Here is an 11,707-nt window from a genome sequence, read left to right on the forward strand (position 1 = left end):
GAGTGCCCAAGGGGGGGACTGGCATGCGGAGGCCAGGAGGCCACGTCCCAGCAGCTCTCCAGAGCCTGGATTGTGGCCAGGAGAGCGGAGCAGCCTGGCTCTTGTGTTCCCCCTCTGGCCCGGGTTCCTCCTGGGTCGCTTGGACCCCGGCTAGCCTCACCGGTGGGCGCCGTGACCCTGGGCTGCCTTCCCGAGAGGCACGAGAGGGCAGAGGGACAACTCGATTGCCTTCTCTTCTTCCAGGAGCAGGAGAACGTCCTGCAACGGGTCCTGCAGCTGCCGGTGGTGAGCGGCACTTGCGAGTGCTTCCAGAAGACCTACACCAGCACCAAGGAAGCCTACCCCCTGGTGGCCTCTGTGTGCAATGCCTACGAGAAGGGTGTGCAGGGCGCCAGCAGCCTGGCGGCCTGGAGCATGGAGCCCGTGGTCCGCAGGCTGTCCACCCAGTGTGAGTCTTCGTGGCCCTTGCAGGCCACCATCCGTCAGTCTGTCTAATCGATAGCTCGCTTGTCCGTCTGCCGATATGTCTGTGCACCTTCTTGTCTGTCTGACCGCCTTTCTAACCACCTACATCCCATTACGCAGATCATGCAGACGTAGATACAGCTACAGATATGGACATACATCCCTTCCCATCCTTACATGTCTCGTCTATCGCCAAGTTGGCATTTTCCTGGGATCACATGATAGGCCAGAGAGTTGGCAGGGGAGGGAATGGGCAGAGCCGTGTGGGCAGTGGTGGGAGTGAAGCCTGTGGTAGACCAGACACCCAGTTTGGCCCCAGATCTGGTGGCAGCAGGAACTCGTAGAGTCTGACACACAGGCAGGGTCCCTAGGTGCTAGGGCTGGCCCGGCAGGGCCTGGGGAGCGGGGCACAGGAAGCTCTCCGGGCCCAGGAGCTGATGGGACCAGCCGGTGACAGTCCATGTGGCCCCTGCTATCAGACCCCCCCCTGTTCAAATTGTCCTGCCTTATTTGTAAATACAGTCTCCAAAGCAAGGCGCTCTCTCTCTCTCTCTCTCTCTCTCTCTCTCTTTTTTTCCAGCATGGTTAACATACAGTGTTATGTTAGTTTCAGGTGTACAATATAGTGATTCACTAATTCCATACATCACCCGCTGCTCATCACAACATCCAAGGCAGGGCTCTTGACAGGGCTGAGGGAAATCCCAGCAGCACCAAGAAGTCTAGGACCTTCCACCATCCTGATTAGAGAATTATGGGTGTCTGAGGATTCTACCCTGGGCCAGCAGCCTCCCTGCCTACAAACTCTTCAAATAATTTCCCTGGGTCTCATTTTGCCCAATCAGAAGATGGCCAAGTCATCTGGGTTCTCTGCTGCTTGAGAATTTTGTGAAGAAATGTCACCTATCTGGAGAAAGCATATGTGAAAGATTATGTGAGAGAATATAGAACCCGTCTCCATGGTCACGACTGCAGGGCTACATCTTCGGCAGCCCCTGGGCAGTAATCTAGAAGTATTTGCGTCCTCTGGGACTTGCCCTGCTCTCTAGGGACAATTCCTTTCTCTCCCCTGTGACCCTCTTCCCGCTGCTGATCATCTTCCTCCTAGAGGTCAGAAGGAAGGGCAAGGACCGTCTGGGGCCTGGGCTGGCCGTGGCTAGGAGTCGGTCACCTCCAGAACTAAGCCGTGCCCGCCCTACTCCCACCAAGGCCCCCGGAGGGCCCTGCTGCCCCTGCTCACATGCCTTCACTCTCCTCCTTCGTGCCCACCCAGAGTTCACCCAGAGAGGGGAGGGAGGGCAGGGAGGGAGAGCCCAGTATTTGTTGGTGATTCAGAGTTTCTGCCAGTTCCTCCTGCAAGGTAGGATCCAGTAACCCACGTCTTACGAATGAGGAACCGGAGGCTCAGGCAGGTTGTGACTCCCCCGAGGCCACACTTTGCAGGTGCAGGCTCTGGGCTTTGAGTGCAGACCTGCCTGACTCCAGAGTTCCTACACAGAGGGAAGACACGGGCCTGGCCTCCAGGAGTTACCGTGGACTGGAGGGGCTGCAGGGGAGCCCCAGGTTCCCAGATGCGCTGGAGGCAGCAGGGCTGGGGGTTTTGAAGGCTCTGAGGCACCTTCCCTGGCACGGAGGCCACTGCTAGGTTCTCACAGCTTACCCCACCATGGCCCTTCACTTCCAGTCACAGCGGCCAACGAGCTGGCCTGCCGAGGCCTGGACCACCTGGAGGAAAAGATCCCAGCCCTCCAGTACCCTCCTGAAAAGGTGAGCCCCTTTCCTCTTCCGGAATGTGCCCCGTGTTCCGTTGTCCCGCCGCTCAGGAGGAGAGGGCGCATGACGATCCATGACTGTCAGTCTTTCATTTCTGTGGTAGGCGCCCTTCCAGCTTGGGGGTGGCTGCCGGCTCCTAAGTCCACACAGCAGGCTTCCTCCTCTCCCTGTGGTGCCAAATGAAGGCAGCCTTTCTGGAAAGCAGGCCCCGCCCAGGGGAGAACTCAAACAGGAGCTTGGGGCGGGTCTCACTGCTTCGGATCCCACCCCCCCCCCCCCCTGCCCTGCCCCACGGCACCCGGTGGGCCCGCACTGGGCCACTTGCTAACTATAGTCCCCTAACATCCTGGGCCACACTCATCAGATCCCGGGACTGCAGTCCCATGTCCTCAAGATCCAGCCCTTTATGGACCATGAGACTGAAAAGGTCACTTTACCTAGATACACGTGCATTGGGCGTTTGCTAGGTAAGGGCTTTGGGGATAAGCTCCCTCCCACTGACCAACTATCTACTCATCCCACAACTACTTCCCGAGCCCTACCCGGTGCCAGGGGCCGTGATGCGATTTGTGGAGCCCTCCCATTTAATCCTCTTGTCAGCCCTCTGGGACAGGGCAGGGATCCCCATTTCACAGATGAGAAAGCTAGTGACTTTTCCCTGGCCGCACAGCCGTAAGCGGAGGCCACGTGAGAGCGGGTCTGCTTGGCTCGGAGGCCTGTGCTCTTCACATCTTTCTGGATAAAGGGCACCTTTGTCACAAAAGGGCTCCCAGGCTAATAGGAGAGAAAGATCAATTATTTCGGTACAGAACTGGTAGGGTGAGCAGCCGCATCTCTGAGTCAATATAAACACAGGTGGGAATGTGAGTGGTGTTCTGAGGGAAGAACAGAGAAGGCATTAAAGGAGTTTGGGAGTGGAGGTGTCTTGTGTGCATGAGAATCTCAAGACGGGTGTCATCAAGGAGGTGGCCTCTGCGGGGGAAGGATGGCGAGGATCTTGACAGGTGGAAGTGGGGTGCGAAGCAGCCAGGAGATCCATGCACAGGGAGAACTGGAGCTCTTCCCCCTTAAAGCCCAGCGTAATCAAGAGGCCCAGATATTGGTGCCAGTCCCCGGGGCCTTTATTTTCTTTTTTAAGTAAGCTCAACGCGCAGCGTGGGGTTTGAACTCACAAGCTTGACATCAAGAGTCAGACGCTCTATCGACTAAGCCAGTCAGGCGCCCCTCGCTTGGGCCTTTAATTGAGGCCTTCCTGGGAGCTGGGCTCAGGGCTACCAGACCCTCAGGCCTGACGATCCCCACCCCCCTTTCCCACAGATTGCCTCTGAGCTGAAGGACACCATCTCAACCCGCCTTCGCAGTGCCAGGAATAGCATCAGCGTTCCCATTGCAAGCACTTCGGACAAGGTCCTGGGGGCCGCTCTGGCCAGCTGCGAGCTCGCCTGGGGGGTGGCCAAAGACACTGCTGAGTATGCTGCTAACACCCGAGCCGGCCGGCTGGCCTCCGGAGGGGCCGACCTGGCCCTGGGTGGCGTCGAGAAGGTGGTAGAGTACCTCCTCCCTTCCGCCAAGGAGGAGTCAGGTATCTATCGTCAGGGGGGCTGGCAGACCTCCCCACCCCCACCCCCCTGGGAAGGGAGGCGCCTACCCATGCTGCCTGGGAATTAGCAACAGGCAGCCAGGACTCACCCAGCCACTGCTCTGGAACAGGGAAGGTCCGGCGAGATACTTAGATGGAGCCATCCTAATATAGCCTCCTCTCCCCATTTGTAAGTGGGGCAAGTGAGTGACCCGAGTCACTAGCAGACTTGTGGTGGAACCAGGGTGACCGCTTTCCAACCCTAGACAGAGGCCCAGCTTCCCTAGCCCGTCTCTGATCAGCTTTCCTCTCTTTTACCCCCAAATCCAACCCAGCCCCTGCCGCAGGACACGAGCAGGCCCAGAAGCCTCCCAAAGGCAAGCCGAGCCTCCTGAGCAGGGTTGGGGCCCTGGCCAACACCCTGTCCCAACACACCTTCCAGACCACAGCCCGTGCGCTGAAGCAGGGCCACGCCCTGGCCATGTGGATCCCAGGTGTGGCGCCCCTGGTGAGTGTCTGCCCTGATCTGGCTGACCCCCAGCCTGGGTCCCTCCCACCCGACTCCACCTCTGGTCCTAAGAACATTCCCTCCTCCAGCCTGGTCTGGGACTTTTGGTCTAAAGACAAGAGGCCTTAAGGCGGTTGAGGGCCGGTCCTCTGGCTGCAAGGGGAAAGAAAGGACAGGACATGAACCAAGGGCAAGCCTGCCTTGCTAGGGTGTCTCTCCCTGTCCCTCTGAGTCCCGCCCCCCAAATTCATCCTCCTAGGGGGCCTCCTGCTGTGGGCCCTCCTGCCTATGAGGGAGCAGAGGCCCCCGGCTGCTATCCAGACGCTAGGGAGTGTCCCCTGTAAATAATCCAGGCCCCAAGCTCCCTCTGTTGGGGAGAGAGCCCTGGCCAGGCTGCATCCCTGACCGCCCCAGATTTCAAAATTTCCTTTCCAGAGGCTTCTCATTTGCATTCTACTTGCCCCTAAGGCAAAGCCTCCTTTTCGAGGTGCACGTAGGGCTATCTCCCCACCATACCCCCCTCCACCTCTGTGTATTTTAGCAGAGATAGACTTCATTTTTTCGTAAGAAACAAAGACCAAATAGAGGAAAATAAAGGAAACACAAACGACATTTACAGCATAAAGGTCAGCAAACAAAAGAGCCATTTCTGAGCCATCATTTGGGTGACACTTTTAAAAGCTCATCAGCCCTGGATCATGCATTCAAGCTAATGTTTGCTGAGAACGTGCTGTGCGCCAGCTTCTGTGGCTCCAGTAGGGATACAGGGCTGGTAGTTCCCTTCTGTCCCCTGTACTGGGGGGTCATTTCCCAGTGGGGGCTGAGACGGACCCATGTGCCAGCCTTATGTGTAGTCGGGAGACCCTACCGTACCGTGCAACCTCAGGCACCCTGTTCACGTAAGACATACCGGTGTCCCCTGGAGTTGAATAATAAATGTTTGTGGAGCTCCCTAGGGTCCAGAGTGAGCCAAGCTGTGCCTCAAGGGGACACTAGCCCACCTGCCCAAGTCTGTTTCCGCCCATGGGACACTGTGGCCCTGTTGACTTTTTCACTCTTTAAAGATCTCCAAGCAGTAGCTGCTAAAGCTAAACACACATACCCCCTAAGACCCATCGATTCGACCCACCAGCAGCGAGAGCTTATGTCCCCCAAAAGACACATCGAAATGTTCCTATCAGGCTTTATCCTTAGCCAAGAACTGGAAACAGCACAGACGTCCATCAACAGCAGAATGTGTAAATTATGGCATGCGTACATGGACTTATCACAGGGAAGAGAAGGAGCTATTTTGAACGCGCAAGAGCACAGACGAATCCCACAACATGATGTTGAATAAAAAGCCATTCGTGAAAGAAAACACATTGGATGAGTCCATTTATATGAGGTTCAAAAATGGGCAAAACCAAGGCATGGTGGTAGAGGTCAAAATGTGGTCCCCCTGTGCCACCCACCCGCCTGCGTGGGTGGCACAGGGAGACTGGGGGGTTGAAAAGGGTCTGTGTCTTGATCTGTGGTAGTTACACAGGCGTGTGCTCAGGAAACCTCACAGAGCTGCACGTGAACCATGTGCGCACTCCAGGTATGGAAGTTATCCCTCAATGACAAGTTTTAGGAACAGTCTGCTGGGGCCTGACCCTGGGGGTGAGGGGGTCTGCCCCTGAATCCAGCAGCCCGCGGCCTTCCGTCCCTCAGAGCAGTCTGGCCCAGTGGGGCGCGTCCGCGGCCATGCAGGTGGTGTCCCGGCGGGAGAGTGAGGCGCGGGCGCCCTGGCTGCACGGCCTCACGGCCGCCCAGGAGGAGGACCACGAGGACCACACGGACACAGAGGGAGAGACGGAGGAGGAGGAGGAGTCAGACACCGAGGAGAACAAGCTCAGTGAGGTAAGGGGGCGAGAAGCTGAGTGGGACCAGGATGCCTCCGGGTCCCGCGGCCCAGTGAGGGGACAAGAAGCAGAGGCACAGGGTGAAACAGGGTCTCTGCCCCCCTCCCACCCAACCCCCCCCCCCAGGGGCTCAGAGACACAGTGCCTGCCTCCTGCACCGCTCCCCTCACCTGCACACAGCCTCTGTGCCCCTTCCTCAGCTGACCCGCACAGCAGGTGGGGAGACTGCCAGACTCATTTTGCAAATGAAGAAGCGGGTTCAGAGAGGGGAAGTGACCTGCCCAAGGCCACACAGCTGGTGGCGGAGCCCAGCCGAGCCTATGCTGTTTCAGTTTGGTGTCCTCCCCTCCCCCCCCCCCCCCCCCCCCCCCCCCCGTTCTTTCCCTTCTAGCTCTGGGGGTGGTGAGGAGGGGGAGGGCCAGGGGAGCCGCTGCAGGAGGTGCTGACCTAGCTCTGGCCCGCAGGTAGCAGCCCTGCCCAGCCCACAAGGCCTCCTGGGCAGCGTGGCCCACACCATGCAGAAGGCCCTCCAGACCACCATCTCTGCCGTGATGTGGGCGCCCGCGACTGTGCTGGGCTCGGCAGCCAGGATGCTGCACCTCCCCGGGGCCCCTGCTGTCTCCTCCGCCAAGGGAAGGGCCATGTCCCTGTCGGACGCCCTGAAGGGTGTCACTGACAACGTGGTGGACACGGTGGTACACTACGTGCCGGTGAGTCCCGCCCCAGGGGCCTGGAAAGGACGGACACAGCAGCTTTGACTCGGCTGCGGTGGCCTTCCCGTCCCCAATCTCCCTGGCAGTCCTCCGGATCCTCAGCGCCCCGGAAACGTTTTGACAAACTACGGCCTTGACTGGGGGCCCTTGCCAGCCCCAAGAGTATAGAGCCCATGACGCTGGCCTGAGACCTTTCCCCACATGTCCCCTTCCGACCATCAGCCTGGGGTTGTTGGTGGCCCAGCCCTCACCTCAGCAAGTGAGGGTGTGCTGCTTCCTGGGAAGGGGCTGGAGGGAGGTTTCCAGGGCACCCTGGGGGCTGGGCTACGTTCCAGGGCACAGTGGCCGCCCCATCCCAATCCTAGCACCTAGCAGCAACAGGAAAAACCAAGAGACACCAATACTGTCCCCTTGGGCGTCCCCGGGGCCCCTTCCCAGAGCAAGTTACAGGTTGTGTGGGCTCCATGGCTGCCAGCCAGGTCCCGGGCCCCTCGGGGCCAGCAAGGCTTGGGGGGCAGGGGTCGCTGAGTCACTTGCTTCTGAGAGGCAGGCCAGGGGTCCCGGCAGCCAGCCTGTTCACCTTGGGCCCCAAACAGGGCCAGGCCTGGGCACCCTGACCCCAGTGGGGACAACGTGTGGGCCATGCTTAGTGCACAACTCCGCCCCAAGGAAAGGTGGGAAAGCCACTCTCTTTCCACCGAGAGACCCTTGAGGGAGGCTCGAGGTGTCCAGAAACTGGGAGGAGGGGATGCCTGCTTTGCATAAGGGTCTGGCCTGTGGAGACCACTGGAGAGAGAGGGCAAGACATCACTGATCTCCCCTGCCCCCCCCCCCCCCCCCCGCCTGTGTCCCAGGGCACTAAAGGCTCAGTCCTACACTCCAGGCGGTGCCCTCCCCCTCGAAGGTCGCTCCTGGGAGGCGTGGATGCGAGGGTCCCAGAGAAGCGGTGGGCGGGAGGCGCAGGGATAGCGGCCAGGCCGGGGCCCTAACACGACTGCCTTCAGCTCCCCAGGCTGTCGCTGATGGAGCCCGAGAGTGAATTCCGGGACATCGATAACCCGCCTGCGGAGGCCGAGCGCCGGGAGGCGGAGCGCAGGGCGTCTGGGGCGCCGCCCGCGGGCCCGGAGCCCGCGCCGCGCCCCCCGCAGCCCCGCGGCAGCCTGCGGCCCGCGCGTAGTCCCGGGGCGCCCCCCGGCCCCGGGCAGGAGGACAGGGCGGACGCGCCCGCCGCGCCGCGCCCGGTCTTCCCGGCGGTGGCCCGCGAGAAGCCCGCGCGCAGGGTCAGCGACAGCTTCTTCCGGCCCAGCGTCATGGAGCCCATCCTGGGCCGCGCGCAGTACAGCCAACTGCGCAAGAAGAGCTGAGCCCCGCGCGTCCGTCCGCCCGGCCCCCGGCCCCGACGGCGGCGAGGCCCCCGCGGGCTCTCCAGCCAAGGGACAAAGCCCGCACTTCCAAGTGAGCGCAGACTTCTTCCAAGTGGGCCCCATTCCCGCGGCATCATCTTCCCAGCACCTTTTTTGGGCTTAGCTGTCAGAACCTATTCTTAAGAAGCACCGGAGCAGCAGCTTGCTTTGCTTGTATGCCTTTTGTTTTTCGTTTTTCCAAAGGATTAAGTGTCTGACTTGATGTCTCACTTCTTTAACCAAATTTGTTGCCAAATGACGTTTGTTTCCAAAATGTAGATCCAGCATCCGTAGACCAATAGTAAGCAGGAGTTTGTGACCCATGTTGAAGCCCTGAGCTCAGAGACTCCCCCTGATATCCTGGCTCTCCGCAGACTCCTTTGAAGGGAGCAACGATTAGGTGCGGAAGCTGTTGTACGTTTCTATAAAGAGTAGCCTCGCATTTCCGAGGACCCGCTACTCTTCCCAGGCTGAGCCCCGGCCTGCGCTCCGTAGCGCCACCTTCTGGCTCACAGCCACCTTTCCGTTTGCATCCTTCTAGCCTTCCTTCCATCTGCGCGTTCACCCTTTCCGTCGCCTTTTGACCGCTGGCGCCCTGGTGCTGGGGGACGACAACGGTGACCTTTCACCTCCTTGAAGTCTAACCTAGACAGACTGTGTGTATGGGCTCTGTGACCACAGTTCATTTCAAGCCCTATTTTTGAAAATGGCAGTATTTGGTAAATCTAGGGAATGCATACGTGCAATTTAAAAATTCAAATATTGCAAAAGGGTGTGTGTCTTCCTCACTGAGTTCTCCAGCTCCCCTTCGCAAAAAGCACTGTGCTGTCAGTCTGTTGTGCATCCTTCCAGGTACAGGCTGTGCGTGTGCAGGCCCACTTTGTACACTCCCCACTTTGTTCACACAGCTGTGGGATGTTATCCTGTAACAATACATCTGAGAGATCTTTTTGTATCCATATCACAAACACCCCTTGCTCTTTTTCACCACCATCCCGTAAGTGCTTCGTGATATAGATGTGCTATCTTTGACTTCACTAGTTTCCTAATAATGGACTTCTAGGTTGTTTCCTTTGTTTTGCTCTTGCAAATAGTGCTACAATAAATGTCCATATACAAAATGCCTTATGCTGATGTGTAGATAATCTATAGGAGAAATTTATAAGCTGGAACCAGGACATGCTGGGTAAAAGAGTATGTGCATTTTAAATATTGTTAGATGATGCCAAGTAACCTTCCCAACCAAACTCAGTTTTTCTTGTTATTGTCATCTGCAGCTGTCAGTCCTTTTAAATATGTATTTATTTATTTTGAGAGAGAGAGAGAGAGAGCGACTGTGTGTGTGTATGTGTGTGTGTGTGTGTGCGTGCGCGCGTGCGTGCACCCCCGTAAGGGAGGGGCAGAGAGAGAGGCTGAGAGAAAGTTCCAAGCAGGTTCCTCTGTCAGCACAAAGCCCAATGCAGGGCTCAAACTCATGAACTGTGAGATCATGACGTGAGCCGAAATCAAAGTCAGATGCTTTACCAACTGAGCCACCTCGACGCCCCTCTGTCAGTCCTTTTGGATGTCCATATATACATGCCCCATAGGTCCCCCTCAGGCCTGTGAACACCCTCTCGGCCCCCACTCTGTTGCACCTCTGAGAGCCCAGCTTTCTGAAACTGACTCTGGGTCCTGGCAGAGCTTTGGTGTAAGGAGTCGTTGACCTTGATCCATGGTTCTGGAATCTGAGGATGCCCGGAGTGGGGGATGGAAGTGCCAGTGACATACACATGTGGACATGGCCAGGACTCTGAGCTGGCCTTGGCACCCACCCCGCCTGTGCAATCCACACCACCCCAGCAGTTCCCTGGGGAGGGAATGTGATCTGGCAAGGGGGGCCCTTATAAATAAGCTGATATGTGGGGCACCTAGGTGGTTCAGTTGGTTAAGTGTCCCACTCTGGCCCAGGTCATGATCTCACCGTTCGTGGATCTGAGCCCCGCGTCAGGCTCTGTGCTGATAGAACCTGCTTCGGATTCTGTGTCTTCCACTCTCTCTGCCCCTCTCCTGCTCATGCTCTGTCTCTCAAAAATAAAATAAAATTAACATTAAATTTTTTTTAATAAATAAATAGGCTGATAGGACAGGGGCTAGAAAGATAGAGTCCCGCCTGGCCCTGGCAGGGCTCCCGGGGGCAGCTGCTGGAGCACTGACCTCAGGCCTGGATGTGTAGAGAGAACCCCCAGCTGTCCTGGCCCCCCCTGCCCGTGCTGCTTTCTTTCTGGAGCTTCAGAAACCACACTCCGACCGTCCACTCCTCCATAGTCCTGTGGCTCCTCCTTCGAGGCCATACCCCAAGTAGCAGAAAAACTGCCCTCTCAGCAACCCAGAAGAGCTGGGTCCCTGACCAGGCAGTAGCTGTCAACACAGCTGCTGGCCAGGCCACACCCCTCACCCCTCAGCGTGCTGGGGCCAGTGTATGGGGCAGGATAGCCCAGGACACAAACAGTTTAAGTTGTAAAAGTCTCTTTTTATCATTAAAAACCTCTTGATTGGGTAGCAAACCCCCCAGAGCCTGGCTCTCGGGGTTCCTGAACACTTTTTGGAGACAAATGAGAGCAAAATATTTCCTCGAAATGAAAGAAAGGTGCTTCAGCGGCTGGTGTGGGACTTTTCGCTGTTCTGAAAGACCTCACTCTGGCGAGCCTCCTTGTTCCCACGGATGCGAAGGCTCTTGCACACTCATCTTCAGTAGCTCATGGCCTCAGAACACCCCACTTCACATTGGGATGCCAAGGCCCCTCTCCAGAGAAATGCCCTACCCCCTATCCCTTCTCTCCAGCTCACGAAATGCACCTCCAACTCGATCTGGAGATGGAGAAAGGACCATTACAGACCATAAAATACATTTATCCATGCAGTTATTTACCACTTCTTTCTTTCATAATTAAAAAAAAATTTTTTTTCCATGTTTTTATTCTTGAGAGAGAGAGCATGAGCAGGGGAGGGGCAGAGAGAGAGGGAGACACAGAATCCGAAGCAGGCTCCAGGCTCCGAGCTGTCAGCACAGAGCCCCATGTGGGGCTCAAACTCACAAACCCTGAGGTCATGACCTAAGCTGAAGTCGGATGCTTTTTTTTCTTTTAATGTTTTATTTATATTTGACAGAGAGAGGGAGAGAGAGAGAGAGAGAGAGAGAGAGAGAATGAGCACCCACGCAAGCAGGGGAGGGGCAGAGAGAGAGGGAGACACAGTCCAAAGCAGGCTCCAGGCTCCGAGATGCTTAACTGATGCTTAACTGGATGAGCCCGGGCGCCTCATCTTCCACAATTATTTAGGATCTTAATATCCAAAGGACTTCTGTGTCTGGAGACCAATAGCACTACAACTTGGGCTTT

General features: G+C 57.2%; 1 protein-coding gene across 8 annotated transcripts in view; it reads left to right on the forward strand.

The window, feature by feature from the left end:
* PLIN1 (perilipin 1) overlaps nt 1–9,418 on the forward strand; it is an 88,308-nt gene extending 78,890 nt beyond the window's left edge. For 7 of the 8 annotated variants that reach the window (XM_047862643.1, XM_047862639.1, XM_047862645.1 and 4 more), the window contains 7 exons: nt 244–448; nt 2,150–2,232; nt 3,556–3,820; nt 4,153–4,325; nt 6,021–6,209; nt 6,676–6,921; nt 7,929–9,418. In XM_047862643.1, the coding sequence (XP_047718599.1) occupies nt 244–448; nt 2,150–2,232; nt 3,556–3,820; nt 4,153–4,325; nt 6,021–6,209; nt 6,676–6,921; nt 7,929–8,288 (1,521 nt within the window). In that variant the 3' untranslated portion in view covers nt 8,289–9,418. The remainder of the gene's footprint in view (nt 1–243; nt 449–2,149; nt 2,233–3,555; nt 3,821–4,152; nt 4,326–6,020; nt 6,210–6,675; nt 6,922–7,928) is intronic. The other variant, XR_007152967.1, reaches the window with a different exon arrangement.
* The last annotated feature ends 2,289 nt before the right edge of the window (nt 9,419–11,707 follow it).

The sequence above is a fragment of the Prionailurus viverrinus genome, chromosome B3 (assembly GCF_022837055.1).
Source record: "Prionailurus viverrinus isolate Anna chromosome B3, UM_Priviv_1.0, whole genome shotgun sequence".
Lineage (NCBI taxonomy): Eukaryota > Metazoa > Chordata > Mammalia > Carnivora > Felidae > Prionailurus > Prionailurus viverrinus.